Genomic DNA, 21,375 nt, shown 5'->3' with positions numbered 1-21,375 from the left:
CTGTCAGCGATCAAAATTTACAGTGCATCCCCTTGTTTCTAGGAGTCTGCCCCAGAGAAATACCTAGACAGGTGCACAAGGAGATGGGCACGAGGCTGTGGATTGTGGTGTTATTTAAATTGGGATCAGTGTAAGACTGGTGGACTAGGTCGTGGCTCGATCCTGGAATGCAGCTGGGCTGCGTGTGCCGCCGGGATGCGGCGCCGGGCTGTCACGGAGTGAGAGGCAGCTGCACAACGAGGGTGCCGTTTACGTCTGCTAGAAAGCAAAGCCAGTGCGAGTACCTGAGATGTGTGTGTCTGTCTGTGTATGCACAGACTCCTGGCCCGGAGGCACATGCTGTCACCCTGATGAGGGGGGTGAGGTCGGAGGCAGGAGGGGCAGGGCGTGGCAAAGGTTGACCCGCACTCTCTATGCTCTGGACTTGGGCATTGGAATGTGTTTTTAGTACAGACAGAATTCACAAACCGTACAATTCACCTGTTCTACATATACAGTTCAGTGGTTTTTAGTGTATTTACAAAATGGTGCACCGGTAACCACTGTATAAGTCCAGAACGTTTCGCTGGGAACCTGTGTCCACTAGCGGTCACTACCCTCTCCCCGAACCTTGGGAATTAAGAAACTACTTTCTGTTTCTATGGATTTTTAAAGATAGTAGACTCAGCTCCCTCATGTGCAGGATGGGAGGGAGGATAAGACATCAGAACATGTAAGGTGCTTACGATACTGCTGAGTACTTAGCGTCCAGCGCGTATTAGCTGCCATTATTGTCGTTCTCATCAGACCCTCTCTTCTTGGACAGTTGTCCAACTTCTTGACTAGTTGTATGGACCCAGTGAGAGAGTACACACCTTTAAGAGAATGTAAACTCTCTAGATATATAATGGATTATTAGCTGAGCGTGGTGGCACACACCTTTAATCCCAGCTACTCGGAAGGCTGAAGGAGGATCACTTAAGCCTAGGAGTTTGAGACCAGCCTGGGCAACATAGTGAGACCCCATCTCTAAAAAAGAATGGATTATCATATGATTTGTTGGCTGAGTTGTGATTTATACCCTATACCTGTTCCTTGTTTTGCAGGGGTCTGGCATTTGTCCAAACAGGGTCATAAAAATGTAAATATAGATTTTTTTTCTTGCAGTGAACACATTATTTAATTTGAGTAAATAAAGTTTTTAAAGAAATAAAGAGAAAACGTAACAACAAGATCTGAGGACTACATTAAGTATACCTTGTTCTTTGGGTGGCATGCCTAGTATGAGTGACAAATTTTGTGTTCGTTGACTGATTTTTGGGGGGAGGTTTATACAGTCAGGATCAAGTTAAATATTGGTCAGTAATTCAGTCAGGAAGTATTGAGAGGCTATCTTGTGCCATGTCTGATTCTGAATGTTTCATGGGTTCAGGGAAACAGGATGGAATCTTTGCCGTTGTGCAACTTCTAATCTAGGTAGACAGTCAAGGTCATAATCTGCTGTTCCATTAATGACTCCAGTGGCTGCCACCGTCATCCCCATGTATGGAGGGTGCTCCCTGCACCAGGCACCTTTGTGGTTGCTTCATCCGTTTCCTTGATGAACCGTCTAATGTTACCCTGCAAGACTGGTGTGATGATCGCCTCCGTACCGAGTGGGAGTTTGCTCAGGGCAGCTAAGCACCTTGCAGAAAGGGGCTGAGCTGGGATTTGAACCAGGGCTGTCTGGCTCCAGCCTCTGTGCCTTTCGCTTTGTTGTGTCCCCCTCGTTCTAGTGACATGTGTCACTTTTAGCTGCACCACATCTAACTGCCTGTGGCGTGGTCTGGAGTGCTAGGACTGGGGTGGGTCAGGGAAATCCTCTGTATGGGCTTTTGAAATTCCAAGGATTTCTTCTTAAGGGCACGTTGTACAGTAATTTCCCAAGGAAGGTTTTGTTTCCTATAAACCCAGGCCTTACAGGTGAACAATTTCTACCTCTGATACGTATAGCTCTGCTGCTTTAAGAATGAATCGCGGAAGTCACACGTGCTTGTTGCTCCAAATAAAAACGCTTCAAAGGTTTAGAATGAAAACGCTTATCTGCTCTTCTCCACGCTCCAGGGCGCCACAGTTAATAGCCTGGCCGTGTCCTTTGTCTGTGCTCAGACCACCGTGTATAACCTCCCCTCTCACCAGACTAGAACCACAGCACACGCATTCCTGTTACTAGTTTAATTTTCGAACGTATTTAATAGGTACATCTGCAGTTTGGAAGAGCTGTTTTAAAAACATTTGGCGCCATGCTGGTTACCTTGTCCCTTCGCTGAAAAGCTGACCCTTCGTGGGCCCAGAGTTCTGTTCGGCACTTTTACACCGCTTGGATCAGGGCAGGATGTCACTCTGTCTGGCACGCCGATCTGCTTGTTTTATTCTAGGAAGGAAGTAGTTTTCAGTGGGGAGAAACTGCTTTTCACTTAGGGAGAAAAACACAACTCTAAAGTTTTCATCAGAGCGTCTGCTGGGCTATGTCACGTGAGTGGGTGATAATGTAGCTGGCCAAGGGTGTGATGACAGTTCTGGTTTCACACAGCCGTCATTCCCAGCTGTCCTGTGTACCGATCATATATTTAGCTGATCTCTTAGAAGAGGGATGCAGTGTCTAAACAGGTATGCAGAGTTCTCTGGCAAGACCGGTGAGAGATGGAAACCTCTCATGGAGAGACATTCTGAGTTTGAAAAGAAGTCAGGCTCTCACTTTGCATTGTCTTTTAAAAAATTCTCATATCTGTAATGCTTGGAGTGAGAACATACAATAGCTTCTATTCTTCTCATGTTAATTCTCACGAGAGGTATTATCCCCGTTTCACAGGTGAGGAAACTGAGGCTCAGGGAAGTGATGTGCCGAGATTTCCTGCTAGTGAGTGACATTTGTAGGGAGAGACGAACTGTTTTTCCTTCTGCACTCACATCACTCTCAAGACTTCACTTTTGACACCGGGTGTGTGGGGGTTTCTTCCACACCAGGGAATTCTCCAGCGCCAGCTGGGTGTCCTACAACTCAGTTGCATCCTGACAAGAGCTGGAATTAGTGCGGACCCCACTGGGTGCGGGCTTAGTCCCACGAGCTGCCCCTTACTTCAGATGCCATTCGCAAGGCCAGGTCACCTGTGCTTCTGACCAACTGGGTGGAAATTGGAGGTTCCCATGATCCCCCCCTCGGGTTTGATCATTTGCTAGAACAGCCGACAGAGCTGAGGAAAGTGCTGTACTTACTTACTATAAAGGATACAGCTCAGGAACAGCGGATGGAAGAGACGCGTAGGGAGAGGATGGAGGAAGGGGTGCGGAACTTCCATGCCCGCTCTGGGCACCACCTCCCATGTGTTCAGCAACTGGGAAGCTCAGTGAACGCTGTCCTTTGGGCTTTTCTGTAGCCTCCATCATGTAGGAACGATTGATTCAATCGTTGGCCATTGAGGATGGACTCAACCTTCAGTCCCTTCTTCCCTTCCTGAAAGTGGGGGCAGGTGAGGGTGGGGTTGGGGAGCTGAAAGTTCCCACCCTGTAATCATGTGGTTGGTTCCCTCGGCAACCAGCCCCTCCTGAGGCTGTTCAGGAGCCCCCCCTCCCCCGACCAGTCATCTCAGTAGCACACATGACACCTGTCACTTTGGAGATTCCAAGTGTTCTAGGAGCTGTATGCCAGAAATGAGGGAAGACTGCACACACAAACACACACACACACACACACACACTATGAATTACAGCATCACTGTGACAGAGCCAAGATTTGAACCCAGGGATGCCTGTGTCTCTGCCCACACTTTTGGTCGTGTACAATTCTCCATCTGTTGTATAAAAAGAATATCCCACTCCAGTCACATGGTTCTTGGTCCTGTCCTTGAGGGATCCAGTCAAGTCTGTGCTCTTTGGGTAGTATTTTCTTGGCTTGGGTATCTCCAGAGCCCTCTGCTTTTTGCCAGAGAATCAGCTATCTGTGAGGTGCTTTTAAAGAATTTGGTTTCAACTTTCTGGAGAATGGGAAATTTAGTTTTCTTAAACCATGAATAGGCAACTGGAAATGTAAGTATGTGTGCAACATGTGTGTATATGTGTGTGTGTGTGTGAGAGAGAGAGAGAGAGAGAGAGAGAGGTGCGTGTAGGAAAGTAGGTTTCCTTCAGCACTTGAGCACAAGGCTTTGGAAGTGTGTTGCGGGTAGAGATGGGTGCTGCAGGGAGAGCAGGCTCCTGCTAGCAGAGCAGCAATGTGGTGAGTCAGGAGGAACTCGGAGTTGTGAAATCAGACAGGTTTATATTACTGGGTCTGCTACCGTGTGTTCTGAAGACCAGCCTTCCATTTTATCATTTATAAAGTGGAGATGTCGTGCAGTGGCGTGTCAAGCCTAAAGTGGGAGTGTTTGAATTGTCCCTGTGGTGCTGCGCCTCCGAGGGCCCGGGAAACCGTCTCTCTCCTTCCCCTTTATTGCTGCCGTGGCTTTGTGCTGGAGCCCGGGCCCAGGGCAGGGATTGGAACCTTCCCTCGCGCCATGGGAGTGGCCATCAGTCCTGCGGTTTCTTGTCTGTTTATGCCCCCTTCTTTCCCCAGTACCGTGGCCTGGGTTCTCCTGAGAAACTGGAGGTCGAATACATATTTCTCATTTTGGGGGGACTCCTTCCCTGGGGTGGAACGCTGTAGCTGTTCCTCTGTTGCCCCATCTCCAAAAGCCATAGCCTGTTCAGCGTCAAGTCAGAAAACCTGAGAAGAAACTTGTCTGAGAGATGCCAGAGACTCACTGCCCGGGTGGCACTGGGTTTTGGGGAAGCTGGAGCAGAGCAGGGGGCTGGTGACATGGTGGGGTGACCCCTGTCTGCGTTGTAACCCCGGGACAAGGAAAGATCCACACCCCTCCCCTCTTTCCCAAGTTTTCCTCAGCTTCGAGGCCTCATGGTGTCTGCTGGACGGGGTCTGAGGAACAGAGCGAGCCAGCGTCACGCCGTTCCTTCTTCGCTGCCAAACACGGGCTTGGGCTGGACTCCAGACCGTGCCGTTTGACAGCTGTCTGACCTTGGGAAAAACCACTTGGCCCCTCAGACACTCGTGTTCCTGGGGTCAGTAATACCTACCTTGCAAGAGGAAGCAATGTAGTAAAGTACTTAGCACCGGGCCTGGCGCGTTAGAGTCACAGGTACACAGTGACACCAGAGGGCAGCTGAGCTTGCACAGGTTGGGTGCTTTCCCCTAGTCCTGTGTTTTTATCATCTTTATGCGGTTGGATCCTAATTTTATATTTCTAACTCAAATCTCTCCCCTGCATGCCAGATTCATAAGTCTTACTGCATTTTGTGATATTTCTTCTGCAATAGCCGGTGGTTGTATCGAGCCTGACTTGTCTGACAGCCCAACTCTCAGTCGTCGTTCACCTCTCCCCCGCCACACTCGCCCCTGCCCCAGTCCTCCCCAGCTCGGCAGAATGGCAGCTCCATCCTCCCAGGTTGCTGAGGCCAAAAATCTTGGTGTGACCTTGACTCCTGTCATCACCCAAATGTCACATCAGATCAGTCGGCAAGTCTTGTCGACTTTTCCTCCCAGCCTCTTCCAGTCCTTGTCACACCCATTACTCTCAACATGGTCCAGGGCAGCGTCATCACCTCCTGCCTGGACTGTCCCAGGAGCATCCTAACCAGAGGTGTAGGAGGGCTCTCCTGGAGGAAGAGGCTGAGACAGAGGTAGGAGTGCCGGAGGTGTGAGGGGCATGAGCCCTATGGCAGGTGAATAGGGAGGGGGCAGGGTTGGCAGGCCTGTGTGCAGAGCTGGGGGTGAGGGGCGGGGTCGGCAGGCCTGTGTGCAGAGCTGGGGGTGAGGGGCGGGGTCGGCAGGCCTGTGTGCAGAGCTGGGGGGTGAGGGGGGGTTCTCAGGCCTGTGTGCAGAGCTGGGGGTGAGGGGCGGGGTCGGCAGGCCTGTGTGCAGAGCTGGGGGTGAGGGGGGGTTCTCAGGCCTGTGTGCAGAGCTGGGGGTGAGGGGCGGGGTCGGCAGGCCTGTGTGCAGAGCTGGGGGTGAGGGGCGGGGTCGGCAGGCCTGTGTGCAGAGCTGGGGGTGAGGGGCGGGGTCGGCAGGCCTGTGTGCAGAGCTGGGGGTGAGGGGCGGGGTCGGCAGGCCTGTGTGCAGAGCTGGGGGTGAGGGGCAGGGTTGGCAGGCCTGTGTGCAGAGCTGGGGGTGAGGGGCGGGGTTGGCAGGCCTGTGTGCAGAGCTGAGGGGTGAGGGGCGGGGTCGGCAGGCCTGTGTGCAGAGCTGGGGGGTGAGGGGCGGGGTTGGCAGGCCTGTGTGCAGAGCTGGGGGTGAGGGGCAGGGTCGGCAGGCCTGTGTGCAGAGCTAGGGGTGAGGGGCGGGGTCGGCAGGCCTGTGTGCAGAGCTGGGGGTGAGGGACAGGGTTGGCAGGCCTGTGTGCAGAGCTGAGGGGTGAGGGGCAGGGTCGGCAGGCCTACATGCAGAACTGGCAGAGGCTCGCCCACCCAGCTCAGTGGGGAGCACCGTGCAGAGGTTACCCATTAGAGAGGGCTGGCATTGGGCAGAAATTCTTCTCTCTGCTCAGCTGTTGGTCAGGGCTGCCCGGAAGAGCAGCACATTTGCAAGGTGCTGGAGCTGTTGGGTAACCACTCTGCAATGGAACGGCAAGTTATTGTTTTGGAGGGAGAGCCAAGCTGTACACCTCCCTGGCCACTATAGGTCTTACGGCTCCCGCCCAGCCTCCCCGTCATACACCCAGTGAAATGGCCTTTAAAAAAATAAGTCTGACCATCCCACTTTTTGTTCTGACTCCTCCAGTGGCTTCCTGTTTTGCTCGGAATAAAATACCATAGCCTGCAAACCCTCACTGTTCCTTCTGTGATCCCATTCCCTGTATGTCTGTCCCTCATTCATTATCCTTTAGCACCTAAGCAGATTCCCACCCCAGGGCCTTTGCACTTGCTGTTCCCTGGAATGCTCTCCCCAGGGCTGTGCGTGGCTGGCCCTCTCCACCTTTATTCTGGTCTCTGCTCGGATAGCACCTTCCTAGTGAAGCCTCTCCTTACCTTGTTTAATTGGTGTTCACCTCCATTTTCTCATGCTCGAACTTCCCTTGACACCTCTCACAGCCTGACCTATTAAATAGTCACTTCTTTACTTTCTGAGTCCCCTCACTAGAATGTAAGCTTCATATTGGCCTTCACTTTTGTGTTTTTTTTCCTTAATACATCCCCATATCTCTTAGTGGACAGTGCCTGGCGGGTAATGAATCTTCAGTAGCTAGTTGGTGGAGCAAGTTAATGAAAGACTTGCCCAAGGTCACCCCTGGTAAGCAGAGGAGCCAGACTTTGAGCCTGGGTATCGGCATCATTGCAGAGCTCCATGGCATATTCGCCACACTCTCCCCTTGGCACAGTGGGCACTTGGAAGACAGTGAGTGTTACTGTCAGGAAGATTCTTTCCTTTGCTGGAACAACCGTGGGCACCTGCTGTCTTGTAGGCATCACTGGCACATCACCCAGGGGAAACCTTTTCTCCTTTGGAAGCTTAAAGTGTCCTAGGTTCCCCAAGACCCAGAACCTGGCCTGCTGTGGCAGGACCTGGGCACACCTCCTTTTGTTCATTTGCGTGTCCTAGGAAACCATCTCTGAATTTAAACTGGTTCTTTATCCACTTTCGCCGCCAGCATCTCACACTGTTTGCATCTGGGTCATGCTAAGCTTGTTCAAATTGAAAGCAAAAAGTAACCTCATCACACTGTTTGCCAAGCTGCTCTCTGTGGTATTGGAAGTTTTGCTTAAAATAATTTAGGCAGAAAACCCCATGCGTTCTCTGGTGCCTGCTAGCAAGGCCAGCATAGTGTCTACTTATCTCAGATGACTTCTCACAGATACCCCCAAACAGATACGACAGGCTGCAATGAGGTGAAAAACTATGAATGTTCCTGAAGTTTATATGACCTACTAAGGGTGCTAACTAACCCACAGCTTTTCTGGAACATGCAAAATACTTCTGATTTCCAGTAAATGTCTTTGTGCTTCTACCAAACACAGTTTCAGTGTCTGACTATCTGAATGTAAAAGGAGAAGGCTTATTGTTGTTGCCAAATCATTCTTTTTCCATTTGGAGTCTAACTTATAACTTTATAATTAGGCCATCAGGAAAATGCAGGAGAAAATTGCCTACCACTCAGAGAATAGGCGAGTAAACGGAGTGGAGATTTTCCTGTGAATGGTAACTAGGTTGATTGGGTCAGTGGAGGATCTCAGTTAATTGTGTTGACATCTTCACAGTTGGCACGAGGTTAAAATGGCCAGAAAGCGTCCTGTTTGGAGGCTCCAGTGAGATTCTGTAGGTAAGAACACTGTGTAAACTGCAAAGTGCTATGTAAGCTGAAGGAGTATCATCATTTTGATTTCTATGGCAACTCATTGTTTATGGATATAGTTTTTAAATTTTGGTTAGTACATTAACAATAACATTAACAATAACAACCCTTATTTATTTTTTTGCTTTTTGACCTGTGTATTACAGTTTTTTAATGCACAGCATAAGTTTCTTATTGGAGATGGAAATATCCAACCATACAGATGAAAGTTCCTGTCTTGTTGGATACTGGCAGCTGCACTTTTTATGCAGGGCAAAATATACACTTCTCAATACCGTCAAAGTGGCTCAGAATATGGATGGAGCTGTTAATGATTAAATTTTAGGCTTAAGATTGTGCTGCACACAGATGTCTTAAAGCCTGGTGTTCTTGAATTCAGAGTGAGCTATTACTGACATGACAGACAAGTATGTTTTTCTCCTGGGATATTATATTGTGATTCTTTCCATTTTAAAACTAATGGATCACCCTCGGGAAAGATGTAATTTTAAAAACAAAGTTTTAGTTCGATCAGTCATAAATATTTGTATTTATTGTTTAGATTTGATTTTCAGAATTTAATCACAATCGATCCTCTCCAAATAGATTGGTTTTTTTTTTTGGGGAATGTGCAAAGAATATAGAATGGTCATACCCTGTTATTTGGGCTTTCAAATGACTCAATATTCCTCAGACTTTCACTGTGCTGCCTGCCTTGAATACCAGAGTGTCCTCTTCCTCCCAGGGCAGATGAGCCTTCTTGCCTTGGAAATACACAAATCGGACGCTGTGCTTGCATGAACTTAGCCCAATCAGGTGACTTCTCATGCCTTGCCTTCCCATGACTTCTCATGCCTTAATTAACTACGAAGTTGATTTTCTCACTTTGTAAACATTAAGCCTTAAGCTATAGCGATACATTGAGCAAGTTTGCCTCAGCTTTTTGTTTTTGTAGTTTTGGTAAATGTCGCCCATGTGGGACCATATCACTGTCTTTGTAACTCTGCGTTCCAACTCAGAGTCTCATTTTTAGTAGTCTCTCAAGCAATACCTACAGGATGATTGAAGGGTACTATATTAGTTATCTGTTGCTGTGTAACAAATTACCCCAAAGTTCAGCAGCTTAAACAGCAAACATTTACTATCTCATAGTTTACATGGGATAGACAAGGTGTGGCGTAGCCATGGGCCTGGCTCCAGGTCTCTCCTGAGCTCGATCAGGGTTTCAGCTGAGGCTGCCGTTGTCGTCCCAAGGCTCACCTGGGAGAGGGTCCCCTGCCACTCATGGGCTGTTGGCCAGATCCATCAGTTCTCTCCATAAGGTAGCACATAAGAATGAGTGAGAGACCACCTCAGACAGAAGCCACAGTCCTTTTATAACTTACTCTGAGATGACATCCCATCACTTCTGCCATATTGTGTTCATTGGAGGTGAGTCAGTAAGTCCAGCCCATACTCAAGGGGTTGGGATTATATAAGAACGTGGATACCAGGAGGCGGGGGCATTGGGGACCATCTTTAAACTTTGCCTGCTGGAAATTATATACAGTTAGAATTTTATTTTATTATTTCATACATGGAATTGAAGTTTTTGACACGCTTATTAAAGCGGCAGGAGCTGACTGAGGCCAGCAGGAGGTCAAATAGTTGCAAGGGAAGGTTGACTGGCTAGTTTCTAAAAGAATTTCTCTAAATTCATGGCTGTCCAGGGTCTTTGCCCGGCCTTGAAGGTCAGAAGCTTATTGATGGATCTTCCTCCCCTAGTGTTCAAGATTGCTGATTCCTCTCAATAGAGTCACCGAGGGTTTGGTGCCTGGGGCCAGAAGGCCAGCCGCTCGATTGCTAATGTGCTGTGCGGACTTGAAGCAGGTGGGGTGGATCCAGATCAGCCGATGTCCTTGCGGAAGAAAGTAGCCTGGGCTGGGTGGAGACCAGGGGCTGTTAATTCCACATCTGGGTTGTGTATTATAGGGCACTAGGCTTTGCTCACCAGTGGCAGCCACTTCTTGACGGAGACCGTTGCCAAGGCACTTCTGCCCTCGCTGCCCTGCTGATCGACGCTACTACTGTCTCACCGAGCTTTTCTAAGTCCTGTTTCTTTCTTTCTCCCCCCAACCCCTCCCCCCACCTTTTTTTTTGAGGCAGAGTCTCACTCTATTGGCCCAGCTAGAGTGCAGTGGCATCATCATAGCTCACAGCAACCTCAAAAACTCCTGGGGTCAAGTGATCCTCCCACCTCAGTCTGCTGAGTAGCTGGGACTACAGGCACGCGCCACCACACCTGGCTAAGTTTTCTATTTTTAGTGGAGATGGGTGTCTTGCTCTTGCTCAAGCTGGTCTCGAACTCCTGACTTCAAGCGATCCTACCACCTCGGCCTCCCAGAGTGCTAGGATTACTACAGGCGTGAGCCACCGCACCCGGCCTCTAAGTCCTGTTTCTAAGCGAAGTCTCCCCTCAAATACTGGTAACATGGTTTATAAAAATGTCGTTTGTGTTTTTTAAATTGAAATTTTACTGGCACTAGATTAAAAAGTCATCAGTTCTCTTAGCCTTGTTATAAAAGACACGAGACCTCTGCCCTCCCCACCCCCACCCCAGCATCCCACTCCTCAGGGGCAGCTGTTTGAAACTTTTCAAACTGATGATTTGGGTAGTTGGCTCAGTACCTCTGAAGAACAAGTCTGTTGCCACTTTTTCATTTTCCAGTTGTAGCAATTATTGATTTGTCGCTGGTTTCATCCGCGGCGGTATCTGGGGTTTCATCTCCCAGAGCACACAGCAAACCATCTGCATAGTTGATGCTCGTTTTGAGACTAGAGGCGAATCCACATGCTTCAAACGCACCACTGGATCTTTGTCTCACCCAGTGGTGTAGGAGTGCTTCCTGCTCTCGTTTTCTACTTTTCCTGGAACTATCTGGTTCATTGCCTGTCTTTTTTTATTTGCTCTTCTCCGCAAAGTGGGCTTATGTGGACATGTATCTGATAGTAGAAACAATGCCCAGGGGTGTCTGCTGTGCTCGTTGTTGCTTTGACGTGGGAGCCAGTCTCTTCTTGACATGTCTTTGCGTTGACGTTACACGGTGGTTTTAGAGTTTTTCCAGAGGCTGCCTTGCTGTCATCCTAAGTGTGGGTCACAAATGCCACTTCTTGGTTCTACCCGTAATCTGACCCCATTACTATCGCACATCTGGCCGTGGAAAGGTACGACCTCACTGGGTAGCTTTTTTGTTGGAGAAAAATTTGGCAAATATAAAAGATGCAAGTGTAGGTTCTTACGTCTTGCCAAAGCACTGTTTTCCCCCTAGAATGGAAAGTAGATTATTCCCCGGCCCCCTGTGCATCTATCTCATGACAGTTGTTGCATTTGGGAAAAAAAAAAAAAAAAAAAAACAGCTTATCACTCATTTCATTGTCCTTCTGTGAAAATTTTGCAGTGTTGAAGTAATTGGTAATTATGTGGGTTTGTTTTTCTTCTAAAGAGCTTTTCTTTTGGAGAAGTCACTTGGGAAAGAAGAATTTTTTTTTTTTTTAACTGGGAAAATAATTTTTGATTATTGTTAAAATATTTATGGAGTGTCTTTCTTTTTCTCAAGCGGTGCCAAATCTTTGGAGTGTTGATGGAGAAGTTACAGTAACTGAACAGAAGCCAGGAGAAGTTGCTGAAGAACTAGCCAGCTCCTATGAAAGGAAGCTCATCGAGGTAAGGCCGGCAAGGCCGGGTGTCCTTGTTCCTGATGTGGCTGCTTTGGGGACTTGGCAGGAAAAAGGCCCAGCCTGTTCAAAAGAGATGTTAGCACAACAACCGAACACCCCCCACAAAACAAAATGAGATAACACGAGAGTACTTTGGAAGACAGTTGTAAATGTAATCAAGGAACTGCTTCCTTAGAAGGTAGGATGCCTAGATGGTTTTATGGTGATTTCCAGGAAACCCTCAAGGGACTCACAGCAAGCCCTTTGCTGTTTACATTTCTTTAAAGCACGTGTGTGTGTGTGTGTGTGTGTGTGTATGTATACATATATGTATACATCTGTATCTTGGTTCAGTGTGCATTACCCTGATACAAAAAATTTGACAAAGATAGCATAAAAAACAAAACTAGTCTAGTCTCATTTGTGTGTAAATGTATAAAAATTCTAGAAAGATATTATCTAATCAAATTCATTCACATATTAAGAGAACAAGGCACATAAAAAGTGGGTTTATTTAGGATTACAAGGTTTAATGTTAGGAAAATTCATCCGTGTAAGTCATCTCATTAGTAGGTTAAAGGAGAAAAACCAGGTATTTATCTTTAGTCATTTTATTATGTTCATTATTGAAATTAGATAAAAATAATTTTGATAAATGAGGAATAAAGGTACTTCCTTGATTTAGGATAAGGAGTTTATTCAGAAACCATTAATATCACCACATTCAGTGGCGAAGTTGAGAGGCTAAGTTTTTGATCAGGTATGTGTGTATGTCATGGTCCCTTGGTGGGTAGTATTGTCAGTCATGTCTGTATGTACACACATACACATGGAAGTATATAAGTACACTTCCAGTACTTTCTACATCTGCCACAGTGAGTTTTATTTTTGTAATTAGAAAAACACCCACTCATTATGGAGACATGTTCGAGCTGGAGGGTGGGTTTCAGAGGACCAGGGCCTTGGACGAGGACCCTCTCACCTTATTCCTGGTTCAAGCTGCCATTCTTGTGGTCTGTTTTGTCTGGTTCCTAAAATCACTCTAAAGAAGGGAGGTGACTTTAGAAGCAACTTGCATTCTAACCGCAAGTGAGCTCAAGGGAAAGCAAGCTGGGGTCTTAATAGGCTGGTGGGGAAGAGCCAAAAACCAGGCTGGGAAGGCCTGGGGCGACTGTCCCTTCCTGCGTGGCCTCCACCCACCGCTGTGTCCTTCCCTGGAGACTCACTCGTGGGCTCGTGGACTCACAGTTGGCTGGTGGCAGTGCCCGGGTGCTGGGCCATCAGTCTGAGCCGGGAAGGCCCACGTCGGGAGGGGAGCAGTGCCCCAGTCTCGGCGCTGTGACAACTTGTATGTTTGTTTCCCCGAGTGGACTCTGTGTCTTGTCCTTCTCTGTATGCTCAGCGGACATTTCTTGACAAATGGTAAATGGTTTAAATAAACCTTGAATTGAAGGTATTTTTAAGGTTCTCCTAGGACAGGGATGTGTGGGTTTATTGAATGAATGAAGGCCTGATGAGCCAGGAAGGGCGAAAGGGTTATCAGAGCAAAAGTGGGTTGAAAGGTTCTGGTCCTCTGGGGCAACCAGGGTGCAGCTGGCAGGACTCTGTCAGCCCAGGGCAGGGTGGTGAAAGCGCCGCTTCCCAGAGTTCATTCAAAACGCTGGGCCTGGGGCAGCTCGCTCAGCGTGGATCCCTCCAGCCGCAGGGCCGCTGGCAGGGCTGGAGAAGACGGCGGCCGGCTGCTGAGCTGAGCTGCCGGAGCCGCTGAGCTGAGCGCCGCTGGTTCATTCATGGGCCGGATGGTTGGATGGTTCATATTGGTGTTTAATTGGACACTTACTTGCTGCACAGGAGCAGCAAGAACCAAGGCCCGGTGCAGGGAAAGAGTGAGCAGGAGCAGAAAGGAGACCCATGGGTCTGGGACAGAGTGGATGAGGGGAGAGAGGTGGCACCGTGGCTGGAGAGGAAGGTGGGTCAGACAGTGGCACCTGGAAGGCCATGTCACCACTGTGGACATCCCATCATTACCTCATCATCGCTGTGTGTCGACTTCAGCTGTGATGTGTGGAGAAGGTCTGGTGTGTGGGGAGTGACTGTCTATCCGTTGCCTGGTTGGGCTTGTCGCCATGAGCTTTAGTGCCGACCTGCCAGATGACGGGGCTAGAGGTTCAGGTGTGGAGAGTGATTTCTCTTGCCGGCCCGGAGCTTCCTTTATACCCCGGCGACAGCAGAGTCGCCGGCTCTACTCAGCAAGCCGAGGGACGTGCGAGGTCGAAGCAGAGATGTCCTCACGTGGCATTTACTACCCAGATTCATGCTTCCTTGGTTGCAAAGTGAGGTCCTGCCAGTGATCTTTCATCTGTGAGTAGCATTAGCATTTCTTTGCATCAGCGTTTTCCCGAACCCTTTGTGTTCATGTTAATCGGGCCCTTTACGACATCCCCTGTGACGCTGCTCTGTCATTTTACTAATGGGTTGATTCTTAGAGAGTTGTAAACACGTGTCAGAGTGGAGTAATGAAAGAATGTGGGGAAAAGTTGACGCAGTTTCTTTCCATGTCCGAAGGGCAGAGGAAAAAGAAACATTTTATTTTAGGTAATATGGCTAGTTGGAACACACCAAGCATGGTGATTGGTCCCGATGCCAGGGGAGTTCCTGAGCATCCTTTCTCCAGGTGTCTGTCTTTGAGAGCACGAAGACCACCTTACTTACCTACGTGTGCACACTGCACATCTGTGCTCGGCGACCTGGAATCCCACATGCAGGACAGCTCAGAACCTGAAGTTGACACCATAAGGTCACCTTTTAATAGCTGGTGAGCGTCGGTGCCAAGGACTAGAGGTATAAAGATTGTTCTTGATCCCCTGTGATTAACTTGGAAAGCAGCAGGGACAGGAGAACCATGGCAGGTGGAGGTTAATCTGGCAGGGCTAGAAACACTGGTTTTCAAATAGCGTAGCAGTCACTATCACACTAGCAGCAGCTGTTGGGTGTATGCTTTTAGTTCCAGACACTGTGCTAGGGCTCTTAGGTAAATGAACTCGTGTTCCTTGAGGAGGGTGCTACTGCTCTCTCCAGCTCACAGATGAGGCTTTGAGAAGTTTAGTAAATTGCTCAAGATTTCTTAGCTGGTAAGAAACAGGACTGGATTTGCATCACCCAGGCAGTCGAGCACCAGAGCCCAAACCTGTAACCCTTCTCCCATGTTCAGAAGGCCGAGCTCATTGAAGAAGAAGAAGAAGAAGAAGAAGAAGAAGAAGAAGAAAGAGATCAACTTGACAGAACAGAAGAGACAGTCGCTAGTGACATTGAAGAGAATGATTGAAAGGACACAGGGAGGCGCATTGGCAGTAGATAACAGAGACTGGCAGCATCAGCCATTTGAAATAGTGCTGGGAGGAGGATGTTGACACCCTTTGTTACCGGAGAAGGGAAGAACGTGTTTTGTCTGTGACTGGAAATACAGCACCCAAAGTGACTTGTAATAGATCACCAGGGGTAGCTCCTTAGCGGTAGGGTGGGCATTGCCTTTTTAGTTGTATCTTCATTGCTTAACAGCAGATAGTAGTAGCTCTGCAAATATTGAACAGAATGCCAATCTGTTCAATGGATTCAGCTGTTTAGTGTCATGCTCGAAGGATGACAAATGTGAGTTCTAGGACCCCAGATTAAGAGTGACTTGTATAAGGCACCACAGCTAAGTCCTAAATATGGCTCAGAGCACCCTGGTGGAAAGGATCAGATATCTGGTAAGAGGAAATGGGTCCCTTAGAGGAGGCAAACTTTCTTCTGGCCCTCAATTTTAGGGGGAGGCATAGCTTGGAAGAGGCTGAAGAGGATGTCATGTAGCAGATGGTGCCAACTCGCATAGAACACGTGCATTGAGCACCTTTTAAGTGTCCAACCTTTAGCTTCCTTTTTCCTCCTCTGGTGGCTTCCCCTGCCCTGGGAGCAGTAGTGTTGACAGTTCCAGGAGGTGTGAACCAAGAAAGATGGGAGGCTGACAAAGACGTTCTTTAAGTGGCATTCTCTTCCCTAGATTGAGTCCTTTCTTGACTGCAAAGTGACTTTGGTGGCAAAGTCATTGATGTTTCCATCTGTGAGTAGCATTAGCTCTTCATGTCCCCAAGACTGGTCCTAGGTAAAAAGATGAACGCAGCGCAGTGCCTGTGTTGAGGGAGCTTGCTGTTCTGCTGGTGGGGAGGCAGGTGGAAGTGCAGAGGTAGCTACACCCACAGGCCTGGAGCCGTGCCTTTTATGGCAGTTTTGCAGAGCTCGGCACCCAAATGCGGCTTCTTTAGATAGCTCTTCCCTCCTCCTTTGGGACTGATAGCGATGAGCCTCAGAATTTCTTCTGTAAACTTCCTCATCCTTCTTGAAGGTCTAAGACATCAGAAGAGAAGCCACTATTCTCACCAAGGGTTTTGAAGATAAAAGATATTGGACACATCCAAGATAGGTCTCCTCTAAGACTCTTGCTTTTTTTCCTCTTTTTAAGTATAATTCCTTTGGTTTAGACTCATCCCCAGCGATTTTCCATTCTATTCCAGCCGTTGCCTTTGAAAATAGTGGTGGCATTTGGACTTTGATCCTGCATCTCTTTGTCGACGCCTTCTGCAGCCTGGTGGCTTGGAAAAGCACATGGCGTCCCGTGGCAAACTGAGTTCAGATTTGCCACCTACTGCCTGTGTTCCTGGGCAGGCCGCCTGTCCTCTCTAAGCCTCAGGCTCTCTGTTGATGTCCCGCAGCCAAGAATATCTGCTAGCGGGTTTGCTTTGGGAATTCAACATAAAGAACCCAGGTCGGTGCCTGTAGCAGACAGAGGTGTCTTTGTGGTTTCTTTTCTCCCTTTTGTTCTGATTCCCTTTGGCAGGATGACTTCTCCACCATTGCTTGCTGTCTTGGTGGGACAGTAAATCCAAGTACTCTGCTGCCTTTGTGGCTCAGGGATGGGCATGTGACCTGAGCTAGGGTGATGGGGACTTTACTGAGTTATACAAGAATGCAACAGTGCTTGGCAGGCCATTTGTTTAATAGCAATTAGCAATACGCATTTATTCAATAGACTAATAGCAATTGGTCTGAAGACTCCCGAGTTGTTTCTGAGCTGTCCTGGTTCTGGTTCCTTTTCTGAGCCAGATTCTCCCGCTTTCCCAACTGGTTACAATAAATTCTGTTTTTCCTTAGGTGAAAATCTGTTTCTGTTGCTTCCCACTGAAGAGCCCTAACTTCTGTGTAAAGCTTTTTATATGTATGTGATCAGTAGATGTTATTTCCCTTCACTTCCTCTTCCACTCACTGCTTACCAGAGCGTAGCTCCTTCATCCTGCCTCCCGGCTGTCCCGGGTCTTGCTTTACAGCACATATTCCAGCTGTTGGCCCCTCTTCTGTGCCTTCTACTTCAATATTGCCAGTCCACCCTCTGCAAGCAGAACTTCACTTCCTTCCATATGGCAGGGCTCAGCTAGCTGTTGATTGATTTTTAAAATTATAGGATACTTATCATTTAGTGTATGAGTGTAGTTAGTTCCAGAATTTTTCTCATGGGTAAAATAAATGGCATATTAGCAACATTTATTCTCATTATAATGGCAGAGTTACTATTAATGGAAAAGTAAGTTTAAACATCAAGCTGGCAAAAAGCACATTCATAATCACACACTGTAGATAACTGTGGATGTGATCATCATTTTAATGAAAAAGTTTCTGAAGCAGCCGAGACCTTGGGAGCAGTTACACCACAAACACTTGCCTCTCAAATTGGCACCAGTGGTTTCCAGCACTTGTGATGTGTCCCAGAGAAGCATGGGCTTTTAAATAAAACACAGGATTCTGTGTAAGGACTCAGGATTAAAACAAACAAACAACAACAACAAAAAAAACAACAACGAAACTCTGAGCTGAGATCTATATTAGAATGATACTCAAAAGTATGATACACGTGACACTCAGTAGTGGATTTGAGACCAGGCTCTCATCTCATATAAAGGGGAAAAAGTTTTGTTCCCCAAGCAAAACCGAGTATTTAGGTGCTTATTTTGTTTTAGTGAAAACTGGTAAGTTCTCTTTCCTACCAGGCTAGGTGTGATTTCCACTAAAGTATGAATGACTAACGGGGCTAAACCTCTAAGGAGTTCTTAAAATCTTATGATGGAAAAGTTGGAACATGTACGAAAATAGAATAGCATAAGAAGTCTTCACGTACCCGTGACCTGGCTTCCGCTGTTAGTAACTCCTGGCCAATCGTGCTTCCTCTATATCCTATCCTACCCCCAGCTGCTTCTCATGGCATTCGGAAGAAAATCCCAGATTCTGTATCATTACATTCCTAAGTATTTCAGAATCTATCTTTAAAAGATAAGAGCTCTTAAAAAAAACAAACAAATGCATAACCAGTGTCATTGTCACACCTTCCTGAGCCTTATAAAGGAGGCCCATGCCAGTCTCAGTGAACCTCCCAGTGGACTACCAGGGAGAGGGACTTCTTTTGACATAGGGCCTTTCAGGGGGCCCGTTGTTTACTGTTTCCCCTCCCCGGCTTCCCGAGGCAGGAACCTTAGATCCAGTTCGTGCAGGATAGCTCAGCACTGGGACTTTCTGCTTCTTGCATCTGCCCTTTGCTTGGGTGCCCACGCCGACTCCAGTCAGCGACAAGCATAGTCACGTCAGCAGCACAGCTGCGCTGGCCCTGGGAAACTGAGGAACTTGGAGACCAAGAGGGGCAACCACAGGCTGTAGGTTTGCACCAGCGCATGAGTTTCCAGCCTCCAGGGCAGCCTTCTTTGGTATGGACTCGTTCCCTCGAGAAGGTCTCTGCGGGAGGAGGAGGCAGGCTGTATCGCACAGGTGGCTCTATCAGTTTTTTAAAAACTATTTTTGTTATGGATACTTCAGATTTATATAAGAGGAGACAAAAGAATATAAAGAACTTCCATGTTCCTGTCATGGCCAGTTTAGCTTCATTTATATACCCTCCTCTTTCTCCAGCTTCATGCAGTATTTGGAAGGAAATCCAAGGCACAGCATAGACTTTACCCCAGAGTAGTTTGGAATATATTGGTAATAAAATGTAAAGACTTTTTCTTTTAAAAAGAAAAAACTCTCTGATATCAATAGCATACCTAAAAGTTAGCAATAATTCCTTAATATGGTCAAATACCTGGTGAGTGTTTAAATTTCCAACTCAAACCAAATGCTTGAGTAAGGATCCACATAAGGTGGTCCACACCTTGTGAGTGGTGGGTGCATCTCTGAAGTCTCTTTTAATCTACATGTCCCTCATCTGTATCTTTCCTCTCTTTCTTCTTTCCTTGTCATTTATTAGTTGAAAAAACTGGATCATTGCTCCTGGAGAATTTCTTCCACCATTGTTTTTTGAGGGTGGTTGGTACTCTGTGACCTGTTAGGCTTTTGGTGACATTTGTTTGATGAAAAGCGACTGTAAATCTTGATGGTAACGATGGTAATGGCAGGTAGCATAAATGGAGGGGTTGCTCTGTTTTTGGGCACTGTGTTAATTGTGTTACCTGGGCTGTCTGATCTTGTTGTTCGCTGCATCTAAGGATGGTGAGGAAACAGGCTTGGAGGTGATCAGTCACCCGCCCGAGGTCACGGGGCTGGCACATGTACAGCCAGGACCCAAACCCCGGCCGGCTGACTCCAGGGTTGGCATCTTTGCACCACCCTCTGTGGCCTCTCTGTACCTGGCTTGAAATAGGAGTTGTGCCTTCCTTGGCGGCCAGCTTTGACTCATAACTCTGAGCGGAGCCCGGACGATGACAGCGGTGACAGACATCCTAGCTTGTCAAGCCTGAGGAAGTGGTGGAAGGGACGAGGGGGGAGAATGGAAACGTTCTGTCTGGCAGACGTGTTCCCCGCGTGAGCACTTGCCCGTTCTGCCTGCTCTGTGTTCAGCGGGTGCCCCCAGGCTGTTCCCGTGTGCCAGGGTGACCCGCCCAGTGCGGCAGAAGAAAGAGGGTCCGCTTTTGGTAGTGCCCCCTCCTCACTGGCCCTTCTTTCCTTCCACGTCTCCCTCGGCCTTTCTGTTACCTGCTGTACTTGGGTAGGGCACGTTCCGCTGTGGGTGACAGTCGTGCTTCTGTGCAGACAAGCCCGAGCTCCCAGACTTGGAGGCGTTTTATCTTTGCCAATCTTTTGATTTCTCTTTTCTTAAAGATCTCTGGGCGTCTCCCATTTCACAGTGGGGTTGCCACCCTCCAAGGGTGACGGTGCCAAGGCCCTGCCTTTTGCTCAGCATCTGCACCTCGTGCGTTCTCTCTGGCTCCCATTTCTGTCGCAGCCTCATTTCCGGTTGTGGCTCTGATCCGGGAGTCTGGAGGACTTGAGAATGAGCAGATGAACTTCCTTAGCGAAACACTTAGAAAATGATCCAGTACTCCCTTTTGGGCGTTAGATAAAAATACTTGTAATTATAGTGGCTGGTTTTCAGCTTTTCAGACTGACGCTATTTTGGGCCTGTTTGAGATTTGCTTTCCTGCCTGAGGTGGGAAGTGGCTTCTTGAAGCTACTTCTGGGCCCCCAGAAGGGGCCGTCTGGTCTTGATGGAACGGAGGACAGGAGACGCCCCTGTCAGGGTCGGGGTCAGAGTTCAGGGTACACCTGGTGGAGGGACAGGGCTGTCCCCAGTGCTGGCTGAGCTCAGCCCGCTAGTAACCTCCAGGGCTTGTCTCTAGCAGTGTGGGGCTGTAGAAACGGGGGTGGGGGGGGCAGTGCAGACTGCTGAGCCGGGGAGGAGGGGGGCTGGTGGGATGGGACAAGGAAAAACTACTCTGAGCCCAGGCTGCTCAGGCCATTTTTCTGCTTAAACTCTCCCGTGGTTCCCTTTTGCCCTTAGGTTCATCCAAACATAACACATTGATACATTAACATAAAACCCTTCCTGCTCTGGCTCTGACCTTCTTCGGTGGTTTCTCATCTGGCTCTGAGCGTGTTCCAGTTCCCCAGTGCACACGCACTCACTGCAGACCTCTGCACAGGCAGGTGTTTCTACCTGGAGCCCTGTTCGTTTCCCCTGCTCCCTCCTCTCCCCGATTTCCCTCGCTGACGACGTCTCGTCTGCCACACCCCCTCCCGGAAGCCTTCTCTGATGCCCCCTCTGCACCCCTGAAGACGGGGTTCACTTCCCCCAGGTGTCTCGGCGTATCCCGTGTGTCTCGGCTCCCAGTCCTGACAGTACCCTGCTTTGTGTCTGCTTGTCCTACCTGTGTTGTCGTTTCCCTCATTGTTTCCCCATGTTCTCCTGCTCCGCTGTAAGTTCCACAGTGGCCCCTGCTGCGTTAGCCCCAACACCTGTTGTGATCCTCTGGCTCCTGGCTGGCGCTTATAT

The 21,375-nt window shown here is 48.4% G+C and overlaps 1 protein-coding gene across 2 annotated transcripts in view; it reads left to right on the top strand.

Moving 5' to 3' along the window:
- The window catches only part of SNX29 (sorting nexin 29), a 439,800-nt gene that overhangs the window by 206,969 nt on the left and 211,456 nt on the right, over positions 1-21,375 (top strand). For both annotated transcript variants that reach the window (XM_069486909.1, XM_069486910.1), the window contains one exon: positions 11,930-12,036. In XM_069486909.1, the coding sequence (XP_069343010.1) occupies positions 11,930-12,036 (107 nt within the window). The remainder of the gene's footprint in view (positions 1-11,929; positions 12,037-21,375) is intronic.

The sequence above is a fragment of the Eulemur rufifrons genome, chromosome 14 (genome assembly GCF_041146395.1).
Source record: "Eulemur rufifrons isolate Redbay chromosome 14, OSU_ERuf_1, whole genome shotgun sequence".
NCBI lineage: Eukaryota > Metazoa > Chordata > Mammalia > Primates > Lemuridae > Eulemur > Eulemur rufifrons.
The sequence above is the reverse complement of the archived record's forward strand: the minus strand, read 5'-3'. Positions and strand labels throughout refer to the sequence as shown.